This window comes from Sceloporus occidentalis, unplaced genomic scaffold, assembly GCF_023333645.1.
Source record: "Sceloporus occidentalis isolate IW3139 unplaced genomic scaffold, rSceOcc1.0.p SCAF_8, whole genome shotgun sequence".
Classification (NCBI taxonomy): domain Eukaryota; kingdom Metazoa; phylum Chordata; class Lepidosauria; order Squamata; family Phrynosomatidae; genus Sceloporus; species Sceloporus occidentalis.
The window spans coordinates 33,032,126-33,052,657 of NW_028316988.1; the positions used below are offsets into that span (position 1 = coordinate 33,032,126).

At 49.8% G+C, this 20,532-nt stretch overlaps 1 protein-coding gene across 3 annotated transcripts in view; it reads right to left on the minus strand.

Annotated features, from left to right (window-relative positions):
- The window catches only part of PHKA1 (phosphorylase kinase regulatory subunit alpha 1), a 33,575-nt gene that overhangs the window by 3,246 nt on the left and 9,797 nt on the right, over positions 1-20,532 (minus strand). The window contains exons 10-32 of one of the 3 annotated variants that reach the window (XM_089536097.1): positions 20,049-20,171; positions 19,846-19,941; positions 13,979-14,086; positions 12,839-12,917; positions 12,195-12,329; positions 11,533-11,642; positions 10,981-11,125; positions 10,784-10,862; positions 10,358-10,533; positions 7,325-7,501; positions 6,964-7,052; positions 6,254-6,390; positions 5,942-6,098; positions 5,716-5,795; positions 5,180-5,258; positions 4,964-5,093; positions 4,521-4,622; positions 4,142-4,257; positions 3,277-3,315; positions 2,083-2,127; positions 1,789-1,959; positions 1,045-1,098; positions 44-244 (exon numbers count right to left, since the gene is read on the minus strand). In XM_089536097.1, coding sequence (XP_089392223.1) covers positions 44-244; positions 1,045-1,098; positions 1,789-1,959; positions 2,083-2,127; positions 3,277-3,315; positions 4,142-4,257; positions 4,521-4,622; positions 4,964-5,093; positions 5,180-5,258; positions 5,716-5,795; positions 5,942-6,098; positions 6,254-6,390; positions 6,964-7,052; positions 7,325-7,501; positions 10,358-10,533; positions 10,784-10,862; positions 10,981-11,125; positions 11,533-11,642; positions 12,195-12,329; positions 12,839-12,917; positions 13,979-14,086; positions 19,846-19,941; positions 20,049-20,171 — 2,628 coding nt within the window. The remainder of the gene's footprint in view (positions 1-43; positions 245-1,044; positions 1,099-1,788; positions 1,960-2,082; positions 2,128-3,276; positions 3,316-4,141; positions 4,258-4,520; positions 4,623-4,963; positions 5,094-5,179; positions 5,259-5,715; positions 5,796-5,941; positions 6,099-6,253; positions 6,391-6,963; positions 7,053-7,324; positions 7,502-10,357; positions 10,534-10,783; positions 10,863-10,980; positions 11,126-11,532; positions 11,643-12,194; positions 12,330-12,838; positions 12,918-13,978; positions 14,087-19,845; positions 19,942-20,048; positions 20,172-20,532) is intronic. The other 2 variants (XM_089536099.1, XM_089536098.1) reach the window with 2 other exon arrangements.

Genomic DNA, 20,532 nt, shown 5'->3' on the forward strand with positions numbered 1-20,532 from the left:
CACAGAGCCTGAGCAAAGGAGGTCCCACTGCCATCCTGCGCACCTGTTCCTCGTAGAACAAGTCGCTGGCGAGGCGGACGATCCTGTCCACAGCTATGAGGCCTCCAATGCTGCGGACGTCCATGTCGGCCAGGAGTGTAAGGACCAGGATGGCCTCCACCAAGAGCTGCCTGTACTCTGGCTGAGGGACCCGGTTGAGGACAGACTCCACATGGACGGCAAACTTGATCTCCCCCGGAGTCATCTGTTACGTCAGAGGGAAGCAAAGGATCCGTGTCAAAAGATTTATATCTCGCCTTCTGCCTGGCAATAGACACCCAAGATGACTGGCAGAATTCATAGACATCGCCATGTTGGTCTGGGATATCAGTTTGCAAAGGGACCTTGCAGTACCTATTGAGGAGCATAGGTACCGCAAGATCCTTTGCATCAAGATGACTGGGAATAATTAAGTACTAATTCATAATAAAACAGGATTTCATTTTCATTTTGGTTTTTTTAAAAGGAAGAATAGACTTACAAAGGTGGGAGCAAGGCTCATGCCTACGTAAAATAAGGACGGCGTTCCCACACATTGAGTCACCCACATAGAAAGAGAAGGGCATCCAAAGTAGCTCAGCTGGTGTTGTTTCCCACTCTCTCTGCTATATCTCGCTGCTATATTCTCTTTTGTCAAGCCTTCCCCCCTGAAGCTTGTATCTCTGATGCCATCGATTCTCTGCCTACCCTGGATATGTATGTTGTATGATTGTTATTAAAGTTTTTTGTACTATTGGATTTTATTTATGAGATTGTTTGTAATGATTTTTTAATAGTCTGTAACCCCGCTTCGATCCTATGGGAGAGTTGGGGAAACATAAATAAAATGTATTATTATTATTATTACACAATGGATAAAATCTTTTAAAAATATATGTAGATTTTAAAAAGCAACAACAGCATTAAAAGGCAACTAAAAATACTCCTTCAAAATAACTTAAAACCAACTGGTCAAGAAACCATTTTCACTGCTTGAGTATTCTACAGTGTCAAACCAGTCTTTACCTCTTCAGTTGTGGAAGAAGGAAGAACGAAGCCTTCAATGGCAAGTCCATGGCACTACAGAGCAAGACCACGAAGGAGAGGGTTAGGAGCCGGTAGGACGCTGGGCAGCTGGACTGAGCTGGGGTCTAAGCCCCCCACCCCAAGACTGTGTTTGCCCCCTTTCCCTCACTTTGAACTAAAATACTATAATAATAATAATAAATAAATTGTTCATTTATTAACCGCTTTTCCAATGATCAAAGCGGTGTACAGAAATTGTTAAAAACAGACAATAAAAACAGTAGAAACCACATCTTAAAATACTGGCATTTGCATCACCAAACATGGCATTTTAAGCTCAAAATTAGCTACCCAGAAGGGTGAAGAGTTCTGCCCAGCTCAGGGGCAGGCATACACCAGTTATCCACAGGAGCTGCTTTACCAATGCAGATAAATACTCTCCACAACCCCAGACTTTCCCTCTCATGCCCCCCTCACTGTTCTAGAGATCCTTTTCCCCAGGTGTAACTGGTTGTTCAAGGGTCCAATTCTACCTCTCACTGCAAAGGGATGCTGGGACCCTCCAGCAAAAGGCCTGGGATGCTTCCCTCTATTATAGATCACCTGCTGCACCCATTTGTTGCCCAGAAAGCTGATCTCAGGACAGTAATGTATGTCTGTTTTGAAACCAAACTAAGCCTTTGAGAGGGTTAATATGCCAGTAGTTTCTAGCTCAAAACCAGAGGACACCTCGTTGGCTCTTACCTTCTGCAGGATCCGCCAGATCTTCTGGTAAAACCCCACCGGGACCCTGTTTAGGGACCCGTCCAGCCTCCGTCTCCGCTGCCACTGGCCCTGGCGCGTGTCCTTGGAGCGGTCTTCCTCCAGCATGGAAGAGAGGGTTCTTTCCCCCGGAGGAATGGTGTGTTTGGGCACCTGAAGAGAGAAGAGGGCTTATGCCATGGCCAGACCACTAGTGCTGACTTCCCCTGCCCTTCCCTGAAAAGGGACAGAGGTCTACGATCCCAGGATACATGGAGGCAAATGTCTTTGTTTTACCTGGGAAGGTTCCATGCCAGCCTCCATGAAGTGCAAGCCACTGGACTGGAAGGAAAAAGAGACAAGCCCATTAAAATCTGCTGGATGGATCACACCAAGCAAACAGGCAAAGGCAAAGCAAGATGGCCCCTGGGCAGGCCTCTCGAGACGCTGGAGTTAAGAGCTGATTAAGGCCGCGGGAGCCAGGTTTTTCTTCTGTCAAAGCAAGCTGTAAGGAGGATTAATTGATGCCCCAGTTAAAAAGCCAGCAATTGGGCATGAGAGGGGGAGCAGGGGAGGGTTGTGGAGCACACCCAGACTACTATCTGGAGTAAGAGATGTAATCTGAACCAGCAAGGCTGAAAGGAGCACTGAGTTTTATTGGGTTGTAGCCATGGGCAGGTCATTTTGGTTTCCCATCTGTGAAATGGGAGCAACCGGGACATCTTGCTGCACAGAAAGATATGGTGTGGGTTGCCAAACAGATATTCTGAATGTTAGAAGTGCTCCCTTGGGCACAGCAGTTGGTGTGTCCCCAAAGTGAGAGAATGTCACCCTCTAAGCCCCACAGAGTCCTTGACCTCTGTCTCCAAAGCAGGCACCCTCCTATGGGTGCTGCGAAGGGAGAAACCTGGCACAGCCTCCCTCTTCCATGGCAAGGGGTTCAGGACATGAACTGCTCCCACTGTCCCAAGGTGGGCACAGAAAACCCAGTGACCCAACGAGGCTTAAAGGCCCATTGCTACACATGCCACCTTCCCTGTGAGATAAGGGAACTGCAATCTTCTAGAAAGTTGAAAGGAGGTTGGGAAGGAGGTAGGACAGTAAGATACTGGAGAAAAACTGTTTCTGATTTTGGCAAGACAGCCGCTGACCCCTGACCTCAGAACATCCTTTCCAACCTCCACCTTGAACCCCAGTTTGTAAGGATCAGGTTTCTTTCCTGGAAGAAGCACTCCTGTCCTCCTCTGAGCTGGAGAGAAAGGAAGCAATGCTGCATTTGCAAAACCAGTCCACCTTCTGGCCAAGTGTTATGAAGGTGCAAGACCAAATCTGAGATTTTGGGGGACTCGGGTGGGGTTGGGAAGCAAGCTCGCTGAGGCTGTGCCGACTCACACGCCCCCTGTTTGCTCATGCAGGTCGGTGGAAGGGCACAGCGGAGGGGCACAACCAGCTGGTGGCATTTGGAAAGGGTGAGAGGGGAGGGCATTTCACCTGAATGTCAGGCACAGACTGCCTACATCTGTCCAGTTGCTGAAAGAGAAACAGAGTAGTCGTTGTCCTTTTGTCATTGTCACTGTGTACCTTCAAGTAGTTTCCAACATACGGCAACCCTAAAGTGGATCTATCATGGGGTTTTCTTGGAGAGATTGGTTCAGAATGGGGTTTGCAGTTTTCTCCCTCTGAAGCAGTAGCTACGTGTGACTTGCCTAAGGCCATCCAATGGGTTTCTGTGGCAGGGCATGGATTCGAAACCTTATCTCCCAGAGCCCGGGGGGGGGGGGGGGGGCCTGGCATGGACGACCCTGGGATCAGTCTGTGCTCTTTTTCCTAGAGGATGCAGCACAACAGAAAACCCATTGATGCCCTGGCGATGCCTGAGAGGCCAGTGCCAATATCATGGTTTGCCTTACAGTTTCTGCAGGAACCCATGCGACGGCCCAGTGGACAGATTGCTGTGGCACTTGTCTCTGTTTCCTGGGCATGCCAGTTTCAGAGGAAAGCCACAATCATATTGTGTGAACCTTGTTACCACGGAAAGTCCACCAGGTTTCCCCAGGAGCAGGCACTGGCCATCTCTCACTTGCAAAAGAACAGTGGTGCCAGAAGGAAAGCGCTGTGTGTTGTTGCACAGGTACACACAAAATCCAACACCACCACTACTCACAAAAAAGGAGTAAGATCAGAGAAGAAGAAAATGAGATTGTGTTCCTGTGGCAGGATATTGATGAATTAAATGAATTAATTAAGGAGGAGGAGATGTAACCCAAAGATTCCCACCCCACATAAGGAGAAACACTAGTCCACACCACCATCCCAAGGGGCGACTGGGGCAGCTCTGGGGCAGAACCAGCCCTACCTGCTGGATCTCACTCTTCAGACGGATGATGCCGGCCCGCTCGGTTTTTGTGGCTCCAACGGGGCCGACTTCGCGGATGGAGACTGCCGGGGTCGTTGCTGAGTCCATTGCCCGCACTGCAGGGAAATGAAAGAGTCACATCCCAACTTTCACAGCTCCTGAACCCCAATTCCTGCCTCTCATTCTCCAAAAGGCACCTCTCCCCATCTAGGAGCACCTAGACCCCAACCACCCTTTCCCACAGAGCCTGGCATCTCCTCCAACCCAACACTCTGATTTTTAATTGCACTTTTGTTAAACCACTTTTCTCTATTGGTTTCAGTTGTATGTTTGCTTTTTAGCATTACTGATTGTTTAATTCCATCCAGTGCAGACTCACCACTTCTCTCCACCCCAAATTCTTTGCCACTGAGGATGTGATGCAGAAGACTCTTCAGATGGGAAGGGCTGAGATTCATCAAACTCTCCGTAGCCTCCTCCGCTGGAGAAGGAGAGAAAGAGGGCAGGCGGTTTCCCCCTGATCTTTCCCAACTGGGTTTCCTAACTGGTGTTCAAAAAAGGCCTCTAGAAGATCCCACTGAGAGAGCAAGGCTGCTGGGGGCCACCAGGTCAGAGAAATCACCCAGGTCTGGCATCTCCTGTGGGTGTCACCTGGTGTCAAGAACCCAATCCCAGCTCCTGGCATCCTGGCAGAAGGCCTTGGCCCCACTTGGACTGGCCACTCCTGGGCATGGCTCCAGAGGCTGCTCAGAGCCACCAGAAGACTAGAACTGTGTCCTGTGGAATCAGTCACAGTGAGCTCTTGGCTGCAGGCTCTCCTACCTGAGCAGCTGAGCGACTGGGCCAGCTCCGTTGCCATCACCTGGATGATGAGCCCAATGCGCAGTCGGAACATCTCGGCAAAGAGGGCGGGCTGCGTCCGGATGTACATGGCCAGGTAGACCATAATCTCCTGTGCAGAGAAAGAACAGAGTGTCACCACATGGGGTCAGCCCCTGGCACACCCAAGCACTGAGAGCGAGCGGTCTGAGTAGTCACCTGTGTCAGGATGGAGACGGTCAGGTTCTTCTCACTGGCCTCGTCGATCAGGCGGACGAGCTCTTCGTAGGGCAATGGCCTGAAAGGAAAGCAGCATCGGGCATGAAGGGGCCTTCCCTTGCCCACCAATTTGGTGGTGCCACCAGGGTCCCTTCCACAGCTTGCCATTATGGCACTCCCTCCCCCCTTCCTTTCATATATAGATATTTTGGTAATATTGTCTGCCCCCTCCGGGCTGCTTTTGAAACATTTGAGAAAGAGAAATAAAGTCTGTAGACCTTGATGGAGAGAAGCCACCAGGGTGGACTTCCCTAGGCTGGGACACGGGCACTAGTCTCCTACTGAGGAAAGAGAAGGCCTCAGGTCCAGCACACTCCATCGCCCACCAATGGGCATCTCCTCTCCAGTAGGAGTGCAAAACTCCCCTCCTTTCACAAACCCACACACCCATGCCCACAGCAGACCACCAAACCAATCCAGCTGCTTTGCACAGGTCAAGAGTGACTTGTCCCAACCCAACGCCAAGGAGGACTCACGCGGAGATGGTCTTCTCCCGAGGTTCTGGGGGGAGACCCACAGTGAGGTGCTTCTGGTGGGAGAGCAGGTCAGTGCAGGCCTGAGAAGGAGAGAGGCTCTCAGGCACAGATAGAGGAAATCCCTGCTACCTTTTACTCTGAGACCAGCCTCCTCTTTCTCCTTCAGAGGTAGATCTTGATCTCCCCACGAATGCCAGACAAGGAGCCAGCTGTGCCCCACTCTCACCTCGTCGAGTGCTTCCACCTTCTTCTTCAGGATCCCCGAGATGTAGCGGATCAGGGCCCACTGGCGAGTTGCCCCAACTTTGCCATAGAGCTCCAGGAGGAGGTCGTTGATGGTGACACCAGGTTCGCCGTATATCTGGGTGTCCCAGTCTGCCCCTCTGAAAGGAAGAGCTCCCATCATGGCCAGAGAAGGGGACACTCGGGTGCCGCTGCCTCCTTCCGGCCCACCCCAAACCTCTGGGCAACAGGCCATGCCCAGCTCTCTGCAACCATGGGGTAAGAATAGGAGTCCTACCCCACTTGGCATTCCTACTTGAGCGTGTAGAGTACATAGAGGTGGTTGGCCTGGTCTTGCAGCGTTTGGCATTCACGGAGCTGGTCCACCAAGGCCTGGAGGTCCACATTCCCCTCCGCATCTTTCGGGAGGTTCAGCTCCGACGGAGAGAGTGGCTGGTTGAGGAAAGAAGGACAGAGAAACCTCAGGAGGGATGGAAACACCTTACCCCAGACACGCCACACCCTGTATGCCCTCCAAGACTTGGCAGGGGAAATTCCAATTAATCCTTTGCCATCCCACTTTGGCAGGGGAATTTCCAATTAATCCCTTGCCATCCCACTTTTTAAATGTCCTGCTTTCTCTCTCCGCCTCCCACTTTCCCTTCTGTCTTCAGCTTACTTCCATTGCTGCAAACTAAGCTCAAAAATAGTTTGCACTTCATTAACTCAGCAGCAGAGAGAGGAGGAGACAAATTCTTGCCCTTCCCAGAAGGGTGAGGCAAAAGCAAAGTGTTGCAGCCCCTCCAAGCTCATCTGTTCCTCCTCATTAATATTCCTGACTATATTGATGTTGCTTGGCCACATGTGTCCCAGTGTAAAATGGTTGTCCACCCCTGCATTACAGGAAGAACCAAATAAGGCAGGCAGCATTCAGCCATCCCAGTGCTGCAAGGCTCCTCTTTTCTGAGAATGCATTGCACCAGTCCAGCAAAGAGACAGACAGGTGGGAAAATCCAGGACCCTCACCTTCGTTTCATGCTTCTGGCTTGAACCGAGCAAATTAACAGACGCCTGGGAGTCCTGGAAGAGCTTGGAGGGGATGTACATGCCGACATCTGCCAAGACAGACAGACAGGGACAATGCTGGGTTCCAGAAACGCCAGCGCTTCAAAAAGGTACTTTTGGGGACTTCAACTCCCAGAGCCCTCTCAGCCAGCATGGCCAGTAGCTGTGGCTTCTGGGAGATGCAGTTCAAGGCTTAAATCAGGTTCATCGTCTCAACCAGAGTGTGCATAAATCACTGACAGGATGACAGCCAAAGAATGCCGAGGGCACCAAGAAGTGAAATAAAAAGCCCCCCTGCAACCTTTGGGTTGCCCACACTCACTCTCCACATGCAGCTCCTTCGCCTTGGACACCAGTGACAGCATGTCCCGGGTGGTGTGGACGGCGGCCCGGAAGCGGTGGAGCCCTCCCTTTTGTGCAACAGGTGGGAGTCGGGCCTTGGGGGCCGTCTGCTGCAGAAGGTGGTCCAGGTACTGGGCAACTTCGTCACAAAGGTCATCTGGAAGAGCAAAGGGTGGTGGTGGGGAGAAAAGGGTCAGGGCACCTGAGTTACTTTGCACTTGCAGCTCCCCCAGGGAAGGCACTCCTGCACATGTATTGGGCTCTTCTGAGCAGGAGATGCTCTAGCACCAGACCTCAAGAGACCAAGAGCAGCGCCAGTGCCAACACCTCTCCCATCCCTTTCTGCACATCTCTCATCATGCCATATTCACTCCAAAAGCAGCATCCATGCATAACATTTTTAAAAGATTCTTGTTTCTGCCCACTTGGTAATGCCAAAACCTACCCGGGCTAGAATGCCCGTATGCATTACAAATGCCTCTCCCTCCTGCACATTAGCAGACAGAAACAGTGCATCTAAGGAGAGGCCATTTATGTGTAAGCATGCAAAGAAAAGAAATACACATACCAAACAGCCTTTTTAAAAACCTGTCATCAAGAATGCCTGGGAGCTTCACGGCATGTTATTGAGCTCACTGGTCCTTTGTTCCAATGTAGCAAAGAGTATTGCTGTCACAGGCTCAAGCCAGAGAGACAGCCAGAAGCCACTCATTCCCCATCCCTGGCAGAGGCAGAAGGCAAAGCCACACCAAACCATGTATTGCTTGCTAAGATTCCCTCCAAGTGCTGCTTGGAGGTCTTGCTCTTCTGGAAGAACTGCGATTCCTCTCAAATAAGCAGGAGGTCTACCCCAGCCAAGATGCCCCTCTCTCTTTCCCAAGAGCAGTGCCCAGGAAAGGGGTTGCTCACAAGGATCACTAGGGGTCTCAGAGTTCTTGGCTCCAACAGCATTTGAGCAATGATGATCCATGGCTCAGGCGAGGGTCCTGGGCAGGCACAGGGCCACTGAGCAGCCAAGGTGAACCATGCATGCGCTGCCAGGTGCAGCAATGGGGCAAAAACACAAACGGAGACACAGACACACACACTGCAAAGGCACAGCACCTGCACCATGGTTCTGAGGTGGTAGGGAGGGTGGGGTCACAAGTCACTGTTAACATGGTTAACAAGTTAACAGACACAGTTAATGGGATGAAGAAGGGATGGAGGGAGGACTCCAGAGAAAAGATAAAGGGGGAAGGAGAGACTCAAGGGTGGCTCCGGAGACAGAGAGAGAACCTGGAGTGGAAAGAAGGACCCTCTCCTTCTGGACTGTGGGTAATATGAAGTGGAGAAAGTGTTGACACAAACCATTTTCCTGCTTTAAGAGGAAGATAGCTTTCAAGTGACACTTTATAAGGAGAAATAGAAAGAGAAGAAGGGTGTTTGTGCACTGTATACCAGATTCTGGTGCTGACCCCAAAGCCCTCCTTAAGTATGATGATGTGCAACACATCTGTATCTGTAAACACGGCTCACTCTGCCCCTCACTGTATCATTCACAGAACACGTCCTGACAAAGCATCCTGTGTAACCAAAAGCTTGCACTCTCATTTGCCAATAGAGCTCAGTCCCAGGAAGAGATGCTGCCTTCATCTGCCTTTGCAACCAAAGTGGCAACTGATGCCCATCTCATGTCTTCCAGTGGTTGACTGACCTAAGGCTCAAGTCCAGGACATGCCTCCGTCCCAGCAATGAAGCGAGATAACCATGGCCGAGTACAAACCTTGACAGGCTTCCTACCAGCCTTGTGATAAAGTCATCTCCTCCTTGCTCCGTCTCTAATCTGGCATTAGAAGAGCCACCTTACATTTTGCTCCTCCATATTGCCCTGCAATGGACCTTAAACTGAGAAAAGCATAAGAGATGAGCAAGACCCACAGATGGAAGTACCCCTCCTAAGCTTCAAAGAAACTATCAGCTGAACAACCCCAGGCCAATTGGACTTTGTGCTGCTACTATCTCTCAGATCCAGACCACAACCAAGGCTTGTAGATTCTTTTTATACAACATTGCCAAAATCCGACCATCTCTCTCTGCCTCTACTGCCAAGATCACGACTTGATTACTGTAACATCCTCCTGGCTGGGCTTCCTCTTTCTCACCTCCGTCCTTTAATTTCTGTCCAGCATTCAGCTGCACACATTATCACATCCGCCCACCGCTCTGACCACATCTCTCCTTTGTTGGCATCCCTTCACTGGCTCCCCCCCCCCCTTTCTGTATTCAGTACAAGCTCCTGCTGTCGACATTTAAAGCCCTCCATGGGCTGCCCCCCCTTATTTATCAGACCTTCTTTCTCCTCACCTTCCCACTAGGGCCCTCCATTCTGGTAGTCAAGGTCTGCTGTCCCAGCCCAGGATTTCCTCTGCCCCATCTAGGATTCGCCCCTTTTCACTTGCTGCCCCTCACTCCTGGAACCTTCTTCCCCCACGAGCAAGGGCCATCACTTCTTTAACCAGCTTCAAAACAGAGTTGAAGACCATCCTGTTCAGAGAAGCGTTCCCAGACATTGCGTGATTGTCACTTGCTATCTGATGTTCTTTTTGTTGCCTGTTTTATTGAACCATTTCCTGTATTGCTATGTGTTTTATTTATATTATCCTATCTCTTAGATTGTACGCCATATTTGTTGTTTTTATGGTCAGTGCAGTGCAAATCTACAGCGCTAAATAAATAAATAAATAAATAAATAAATAAATAAATAATACTCTAGAGAAGAAAGACCCTTTTTGGGCTGCCCTGTTAGTCACCGGTGCTCTGAATTTGCCACCTCTGCAGTCCTTTGTTGCCAGGCTCACCAGAAGGAAAGAATGGAGGTTAAATGGGAGGTGGATGAGGTGAGTGTTAAATCTGGTGAGTGAGGCATGGGTCAGAGGGCTGTGGTGTTATGATGGGCTGGATTAAGAAACCCGTTAATTCCAGACCACAGCACACACCGGACGCAGCACGGGGCCATGACCCAACTCCTTACCATCTTGTGTCAACTGAAAGCCATGCAGCCAATCCTCAGGGTCTATATCTCTGAAGCTCTCAAGGCTGAGCCCATAGTCATCAGCAAAGAGCTTACCCTCCGGCCCGGCGTCCATGAAGCTGAGGTGGGTGCGGCACGACGTCGTGAGAAACTCTGACAACCTACCGGTTTGGATCCTGCGGGGATGAGAAGCAAAAAGAGGAGGAAGAGGAGATGAGGAAGCCTGATCCATCCACAGCCAGCATCCACAATTAGGAGAAACCAGTCAAGCAAGGTCTGGGAAAGAGGCACACACAATGCTATATAAATATTTGTCCCACCACCAGACCCTGCAAGCAAATGCTACTTGGATCTACTGGCAGGTGCAGGAAGAGCTGTGCTCTCTGTGGCACTAAACACACACACAAACACATACGTGGAGCTTACCTTGCCCCTCCAAAATACCCATCCTGCAGTTTCCGCAGTGTGGCCAAGACAGTTGGGTGGATGCTGGTGCCAGATTCATCTTTTTAATAAACAAAAACATAGAGAAAAATCCTCAAAAGATGGCAGCAGATCAAAGGAGAGGAATAAACATGCCCAGCAAGGCCAGAAGTGGCCCTGGGGAGAGCCAGGAGACCCACCGAGCATCGTGTGTGAGATGGGGAAGGTGATGATGGGGCGCCCCGTCATTCTCCAGCGGCTGCACAGGTAGGACAGGTCTGTCCGGAGCATCTCCACAATCATCTTGTTGTCCAGAGCCAGGTAGAACTGCTGCAGGTCCATGAACTGAGAGCAGAAAGGAGGAGACTGATGGTGAGGAAAGGTGTGTCCTCCCAGATGTTTTTGGACTGCATCTCGCAGCATTCCCTATTATGTGCTATATGCTGGATAGAGGAACATCAGGACTGCACCTCCGTATGGCAAATGTGCCACCTGTGAGTCTGGGATTGCACAGAATCAGTGTGGTCTTGTGAAAATGTCTGTGTGTGATCTGAGAAGAGAGGATGGGATCCATCTCTGCAAGTGAGCAGCACACTGAAAAAAAGAGCAACCCCAGACTGCCAGGTGTTCCTGTATAACTTCTGCTGCTTCTGTGAAGTCCTGGTAGTCCTTGCGGGGAGACATGAATGGCTGCTACCTGTGCTTCTAGGAATGCAACCCAGCCCTTCGGTGGCACCCCTCAGCCCACTCACCTGTGGGGTGAAGATGAAGGTGTTGTCCCGGATGTCGTAGAACTTGGAGGTCCCCAGGACGCCCATCTGCCGGAAAGGACGCCCACTCAGGTTCATGCGCTTGTTACGGCCTGAAAAGGATCAGAGTCACAACAAGGGTTGCATTCCTTAATAGGACGCAACCCACAAAGACGACACACGGAAGGACTGTGCTCCAATTTGTCTCCACATTCCAAAATGGAGGGGCATAAAACCTGGAAATGACAGAAGTGAAACAAAGCATCCCTGCCCTCTCTCACCCTACTGAGATTTACCTGGCAAACTTCAGCCTCTGCCATCTAATTCTGGAAGCTAACAGAAGGGATGACCACTGATCTCCAGGCAGGACGAAGAAATAAAACTGCCTGGAAACTAGGACACCTGCCGTATACTGAGCCAGATGGAGCAGCAAACTGATTCAGTATAGGGCAGCTTCTTCTATTTCTAGATGTGACCCTGCCTGAATACTGGCAAAAGACTCCTCAACCCTTGGTCTGGAAGCTCCCATCGTTGCCAACCTCAATGCCACCAGCTTTTTCTACAGGGACTTGTGCACAGCGTCTAAAAGGTCTGTGTTTTCTCCTGGCAGGTGGATGGGCCAATGCCCCACTGACACCCCCTTGCACCCCCACACTCCGGCTCACCTAGCCTGGCATAGATGTGGCTGAGAATCCTTGCTGGCTGCACTCGGATGGGATAGACATCGGTCACCGTCTGCACCTCAATGCCCTCCTTCCGCAAGAGGGCCTTGATGGCCTCCGTCTCAGCCAGGATGCAGACTAAGGGGGAGAGAAAAACAATGTCATGTGAGAGCTGTAGGAGCAAAGGTGGCAGCATACCAAAGGAGAGACCACTGGAGGGGAACAGGACCTCCAGCTATTTCTCCATCTGACCCTTCCCAAATTCCCCAGTCATTCCTCTGCATGCATTCCTCCAGGGTGGCATTTTGGCCCTTCAGACAAGGAAGGGAAGGGACCTTCTGGCACAAGAGGGTCAGCATGGAGCTTGAGGGAGTTTCCCAGCTCCAGGAAGGGCCCTGGGGGGCACCACAGCAAACCCACAACACCACATCCAAGCCCCTCCAGCAAGCCAGCCTGAAAGGAGACATGAGCAGCTGGCACAAAAGGAACATCCAGCAGGGCTGGCATTCCAGGCTGGGCCAAGAAAAGGCAGGAATGCAGACCCATGCCTCTTGCAAGCAAGCCTTCACAGCAGGCAGCCCCTAGACCCCTCTGCCAGGCTTGAGACAGACACCACAGCTCCGAGCCCCAGCCAAATCTGGCCTTACCCTGCACCACCACATCAGGCTTGGGGACAGTCGCCAGCCGGCGGTTGAGGGGATCAATTTCCCCTGGAGCCAAAAAACCCTGCAAAGACAGATAATGAGGAGCAAGCAAGGAGAGAGAGTGGGTGGTGGTCAGACCAAGGGGGAGCCCCTCCATCCTAGTTTCAGCTCACCCTGTTTCCCCATAACCCATCCTGCAGAAACCTGAGCGCTTGCTTGATTTCAGAGGTTAAGCAGGGGCAGGCCTGGTGAGCTGAAGAGGGGGGCTTCCAGGGGTCTTGGGGGAACAAAACTCCTGCCTGAGACCCCAGAGGGCCTTTGCTGCTGCAAGTCAGAGCTGACAATATTGGCCTAGACTAGAGGGACCACTAAAGGCCTGAGGCAGCATGAGGCAACTTCCCATTTTCCATATGTCTTGAAACATCTCCTGGTAGGGGCAGGGAAAGATCCTCTGTGGCTTTTGAAAAGCCATGGTTGCCAGCCAGTTGGCAATGCTGGGCTTGATGAGGGTCTCCACAGTGCAAGGGCAGCTTCATCTGTGGCCACAGTGGCCAACCAGGGCTTCCTGGGAAAATCACAGGAGGCAGGAGATGGAAGAAGCTGTCTTCCCCAGCAGTGTCCAAAAACATTCTGCCTCTGAATGCAGAGGTTCCCACACAGCTGTCCCAGCTGCCAGCCAGCAGCAGACCTCGCCTTTGCTGTCAATGTGCCCAGTCCCCTTGTAGAGCTCCCTTCCACAAGAGAAGACCTCACCAGATCCCACAGGATAATTCATGGGGACTGGTTCCTTCCGTCACCTCTCTGGAATCTCCCCCTGCCAATCTGTTTCCCTTGGATGACCCTCTGGGATACCAGGCACGGGAGATTCCCGCTGGGCTCCTGTTATCACACCCTTAACTTGCTGGTCAGCACTGAGCAAGACTTCCCTGGGAAGAGATGGGGTTTATTCCCAGACACCCCAAGGAGAAAGGGTAAAGGCCAGCCTGCTCCAAGCCCCTGCCCACAAAGGAGGACCTCCGGTCACTGCTCCCATCAGCTGAGAGGGACATGGCAAGGCATCCAAATAGACAGGATTCCAAGCAACCTGGGGTCCAACCGATGGGCCACGCAGCCCCTAAACAAGGGCCAAGGGCCCGGGCTCACCTCCGCCATGAGGCAGCCCAGGATGTAGAGGGACTGGCCCCACATCAGAGGCAGCTTTCCCTGTGGCACACGCTCCACGGAGTGAGGGTTGCAGTACTCCTCCTCCACCTGGGAGAGAAAACCAAGACATTCAGGTGGCCAGCAGGGTCTCAAAAGGGCCAGGAGAGGCCAGGACAGAACAGGGCAGAAGAAAGTCATGGCTTTGTTAACATCAATGCAATGATTTCAAGAATCTATCCATCTGTTGGGATATACAAATCATAACCTATTTGTTATGACATAGTTTTCAAAGAGACAGCAGCTTTAAGACCGTTAGGCAGAAAGGCAGGGGAGAAAAATGGCAGCAGCACCGTGGAAACCAATCAATTCATTTTAGCCTGAGGTTTTCTGGGTTTCAGTCATGCCTTTGGATGCATGGATCAAGAGAAGCTGCCGCTTTTGATCTGTTTGGGAAGGAACCTGGTGTGAAGCAGTGCATCTGAGGACGTGGATTAAAATATAAATATGTCAACAACAACAACAACAAAGATAACAATTCCAAAAAAGCTCAGGCTAAAATTAATTTGCAAAGGGGCTGCTAGATCCCCTTTTCCTTTTCAGTGTTGCTATTATTGCCAGAGCAGAATGAGAGCAAAATGAAAATTGCAGCCAAGATTTGGAAACCAATCCATGTATTTATGGTTATGGTTGTGCGTGTATGTGTGTGTGTATGGTTACTATCTATCTATCTATCTATCTATATATATATATATATGGTTATACATGGTGTGTGTGTGTATATGTATGATTATGTACGCTTATGGTTTTGTGTGTGTGTGTGTGTGTGTGCGCGCGCGCGTATGGTTATGGATGTTATTGACCTATATGGCTAACATTGTCATTGTCCTGTATGGCTAATGGGGCTACTCCTGGATATATTTCCTGGTACTCAAAGGGCTACTGCTTCTGGTACCAAACAGAATAGATATGCACCACAACTAGCACCTAAAGGGATTGCAAAAACAAGGCAGAAGATGGTCATTTTACTCAGGACAGATCAGATCTTTTCAAAATGCACACCTTTTTTCTTGCCAACCTGATGCTGGCATGGCTGCTCTGAAAGCTGGAGGAGGTGGAGATTGTGGCTGGTTACCTTGTCCATGGATATATCTGTTCATGGCTGATATGATGGGAGAGCCTCCCTAGGCAGGGGCAGTCTATCTCTCCATCTTAGCTACTGGAAATAAACCCAAGTGGGAGGCCACTGGACCTCTGTGAAAATTCTGACCTGCAAACTGGGTGGCATCCTTCTTATACGACCCTTGCTACCATTATTTTATTTATTTTGTAATAAACAAATGCAACGTCATCTAAATATTCAACTTCAATAAGTAAATATACTTGAGTACAACTCCCAGGAAGCTTCCTTAGCCAGGAGGGCCACTGAATGGGGGATTCTGGGAGTTGTAGTCCAAAGGAAACCCCATTTACTAACCGTCTCCCCCCCAGCCCTCCGTAGGTTCACTTTGTTGTTGTTGCTGCTGCTGCTGCTGCTGTTGTTGTGTGCCTTCATGTAATTTCCAACTTATGGCAACCCACATGATGTAGTGGTTTGAGACACTGGAGACCAGGGTTCGAATCCTGGCTCAGGCATTTAAACCCGCCAAGTCACACTCTGTCAGCCCCAGAAAAAGGCAAAGGCAAAAGCCCCTCTGAACAAACCTTGCCAAGATGGAGGCCTCGAGGCTTAGGGATCTGTTAATATTTCTGACAGACTCTACAGAACCCAGAGGTCTTCATGTTAATAGGAAATTTAAACAGGTTATAAACAAAATAATAATTCATTTGCTACTCTAAGGACACTCATTCACCAGAAACTCTTGGCTGGCCAGATTAATCCCTTTACCTCAGCATTTAAAATGTCAGATAGTGGCCAATATCTTCCTGATTTGACTTAAATTTGAAGTCAGGGTTCCTCTCTTTATTAATATTATTATTATTATTGAATAATAATCTCTCGTTATTAGTCTTCCCTGTTGCCTCTTTGGCTTAATTTCTGCCCCATTCCCTCTTTTATTCTTTATATACTTTGTTTGTGGTCTGAATTTGGCTTTGCTTATTTCTGTCACACTGCTGTGGAGAAATTTAAAATCCTGAGGTAAACGTTGTCTGAAACATGGAATAAAACGTATAAATCAGTGTGTTGTGAAAGCTAAGCCTTGCTACAATGATAAAAAAATCACCTCAGAGATGTGAAAAGTTTTCCTCAGACTGAGGCAAAGTTACTTTATGTAAACGAGGCCTACTCTTAAGGCAAACTTTTAATGGGGTTTTCTTGGCAAGATAGGTCCAGAAAAGGTTAAGATGTTGGATAGTGGCCAATCTTTTCCTTATTTGGTTTAAATTTGAAGCCAGGTTTCCTTGACTCTACTCCCTTCCTTATTATTCTTCACTCGCCTAGCCTTTGTTGCCTCTTTGGCTTACTTTTTGCTAAATGCCCTCTTTTATTCTTTATACACTTCATTTGTGGGCTTGAACATTGGATTTCTTTATTTATGTCACACTGCTGTAGAGAACCTAAAAATCCTGAGGTAAAAGTTGCCTGAAACATGCTATAAAATGTTTAAATAAGTGTGTTGTGAAAGCTAGGCCTTACTACAGCGATAAAAAAGTGCCTCAGAGGTGAAAAGTTTCCCTCAGGCTGAGGACAATCACTTTGTAGAAATGAGGCCTACTCTCGACAGTGAAGCCATCACACTTTCACAAAAGGAATTGTTGCCAAAGAAACCCAGGGCAGCCTTTCACATCTCAGCATCCCTCAGTGTGTTGGACTACAACTCCCACCATCCCCTTCCAACATGGCCAGCAGTCATAATGGTTGGAATGGTGGGAATCATTATCCCCCATATTGAACTGCGGGTTGCCAGGAGGCTGTTTTATTAGTTCAGTGTCAAACTCGTTAGGATTTATAGGGCTGAGGGGGGATCCAAACAGGACAACTTTTCATTGGCCACTTAATCAACATTCCGCTGGCTCTTATTGGTTCATAGCCACAGACCAATGATAGGGCTGATTTGGGGGGGGCTTGTAGGTGATTGGCTGAAGGGTTTGGGCTGAGACTGTATAAAAGGGGCCCCCAAAGCTGCCAGGGATCATTTGGAGCTGAGCTGCCAAGAGAAGAAGAAGGAAGAGCTGGAAGCACTGAAGGGAGAAGGAAAGCTGATGGCACTGGAGGCAGGAGCTAGGAAGAGTTCCAGAAGAAGAGCCTGGGAAGAAGGCAGATGGAAAACTGGATTCACTGAAGACAAGAGCTAGAAGACAGAAGGAAGGCTAGAGGCAAGAGCTGGGAAGAGCTCCAGAAGAAGAGCCAGGGAAGAAGGCAGAAGGAAGGCTGGATTCACTGAAGGCAGGAGCTGGAAAGAAGTACAGTGCACCCATGCCATATGTGGGTGTGCCATATGTGGCCTTGAGCATATGCGCTCAAGCTGCGGTGTGCACACAGGGCAGAAGGGGTGGCGTGTCCCACTCAATTGAATGGGTGTGTGTGCCTGTTGTGCCTGTGCATGAGCCCCATTGTTTCCAATGGGGCTCGAACATAGGCAGAATTCACCTTACGCAGAGGGATCCGGAACAGATCCCCTGCGTAAGGCGGGGACGGACTGTAAGATGAAAAGCTGAAGTCCCTAGAAGCAGAAGATGGGAAGAGCTGAGCCAGAAGAAGGCCCTTGAAGCAGGTGAAAGAACCTAAAGCAGCTGAAGGCAGATGCTGAGGAGGAAGCGGAGGAAAAGGAGAGAGCATTGCAGTCAAAAACTAACATACAACTTAAATCACTGTGTGTTGTGTCTTTCTTGGGTCCTGTGGTTTATATGGGATCAAATACTGGATGGTATATTGTCTAAGGTATAACAATGTTGGTGCATTAACAGCTTCATGCCTGGGTCACTACACAACTGATGGCACTTTCCCCATGCATTACAAAGTGTGCTACAGTGGTTTTTGGGTTTGAATTGTGGAAGCCTGGGTTTCAGTTTCTTACTCAAGGCTTGCAAACTGAAAGGGTTCTCTTGGGCAATTGGCCCTCAAGGTATAGGTAAAATCTCCAAGCCTATTTCACAAGTCAAGAGTCCATGTGAGAGCACAACATTAACATATATTAGAAGGTTCTATCTCAGGCCTCATCTACACTCAATATTAAAGGTGTAACAAAGCAATGAATGGGAGTCAAAATGGTGGTCTGTTGGTTCTGGGAGAGTTTCTAGAAAAGTATGAAATGCGCTTATAAGAAAAGGACAAATATGGTACAAGGGTTTTAGTGTTTAGAGGTTTAGGTTTCCATCTCTGGCCAAGGCCTGGAAGCTGAATACCTGACTTTAGGTAAATGGCCCTAAAAGTAAAACTCTTAAGCCTGCTCCATGAATAAGAGTTCATGTGAAAATACTTAATAACATTAACATATATATATATATCAAGGTTCTAATACTTATGTTTAAAGAGGTATCCAGGCCTAACACATGCTCAATGGCTGCAATATTCAAGGTGTACTAAATGGTGGTCAGGGGGCCAGGGCTGGGCCTTGAGCCTCATCTCTGTTGGTTCTTGGAGGGTTCCCACGAAAGAATCACAACCAAAAGCCACAAAGGTGGCATTGGTTCTGGCACATTAGAGGGGTGTGCAGATTTTCACCAGGCCAGGGCTGCTTTCTGTGGCTCCTTTTTGCGCCTTGCAAAGGGCAAGATAGCCATGGTGCCATAGCTTTATGGTGCTCCTTCAGTCTAATATAGGCCATAGAGTCTAACTGGTTCCCTTCTGTGAGCTGCCTTTTGGGTCCCACTCTGGGAAAAGGTGGCCTAGGAAATGGGTGGTTTAGGTCCTACAGAGATCAGCCAATGTCTGTTTTCCATTAACCATGCCCAGGGCTGTGGAGCGGCTTCTCCTCCACAAGGAATGAATCTACTAAGGATGTCAGAGCCTTGACTCCTCACAAAAGCCACCTTGGCCTGTCATCCACTGCCCAGAGTGGGCAACCAGGGAATGGCTATAGGAAGCCATGTGCTCTGGACCCAATTTCTGGTCCATTGAGCTCTGTATTGACCGCACTGACCGGCAGCACCTCCCTGGGGTCAAAGAGGGTTAAGAGTGGGGCCTTCCCTTCAGCTGCTGAGCGACAATCCTCCAGGAGGTCAGTTTTGGGAAGAGGAAAATACAACACAAGAACGGCTGATTCCTGGAAAGCAGGATCTATCTGGCCAAGAAAACCCAGGGATAGGGTTGTCATAAGTCAGAAAAGATTTGAAGGCACACAACAAGAACATCCTCTGGGTGAGTCACACTCTCTCAGCCTCAGAGGATGGCAATGGCAAGCCCCACCCCACCCCCAAAAATAACCCTTTCCAAGATCCCTGCGGTCTCTGCTCTTTAAGCCACTGGTCTACAAGCAGGAATTCTGTTTAACTGGTTTTGCAGCATTGTGGGCTGGCCACAGAACTGCATGCTGTATTTACCCACTTGGAGATAGCCACCTCTAAACCAGTAATGCAACTGCGCAAACCACAATGGGCCCAGGGCAGGCGATAGGAGCAGGGGAGCCCAGGCGATTGGGTTTGGAGTTCAAGTGCCAACTTGGCTTAGTCCTAGAAGCCTCTATTGCGTGTTTAAAAATCCCATTATGGAAAGCAGCCAGACATCTCCTGGATGGATGGGATTCCTTGGCAACCACTTTAAGATGAGAAGCAAGCAAGACCCTGGAGGCTAAGAAAGGGGGATTCAGGGGGACCCTGCCAAGCCTTTGGTGCCTAAACACAAGCTGCTCTCTTTTGTCTGGAGGCAGGGAACAGATGATGCCTCTCCCACTTTTGGGGCCATTCCTCCCTTTCCCCAGACCCCTTACCTTTTCCAGAGGGACGCTGTAGAGCTCTGGGATCAGCCGAATCCCATTCTTGCCTTTGATCAGGACCCCCTCCAGGGCTTCTCTGTACTCCTGAACCTGGAGGAGGAGGAGGAAGGTGGGTGTGGGGTCCCTTTTGCTCGCTCCTTCCTTCCTTCCCTCCCTCCCCACGGCTTCTTCCCAACCAACATGGCTAGTGGCCCCACCTGCTCCTGGTTTCCGCTGAAGATGCCGTCGATGATGAAGTAGGTCCAGAAAAGGGGCCACTCGCACTCAATGTTCTCAAAGAGCTTAAGCTCGGCCGGCTCATAATAGAGACGGCTGCGGTCCTGCAAAGAAGCACAGCGAGGGGGCAGGAGATGGAGGGTAGGAAAGGCCATCAGGGCAGCTGCACCGGCAGGCAGTCCGCTCTGTCAGGCCAAGAGGGTTGAGCTGGAGGGGCCTGACTCATTAGGAAGGCATTTGGGGGTAAACAGGAAGAATGCAGGGCAAAACTGGCACGCAGTATTAAAATGCCAGTGATCCATTAGCAAGGCCATGTGCGACGAAAGGGGGTGTATGTGGACCCCAGACACAGAGCCAGGGGCATGCTCTTGCTCTCTTGTGCTTCAGTTTCCCTCAGAATGTGGGATCCAGGACCTCAGCCAGCAAAACCTCCATCCTTCAGAATAGTTACCATTTGTTTTAAAT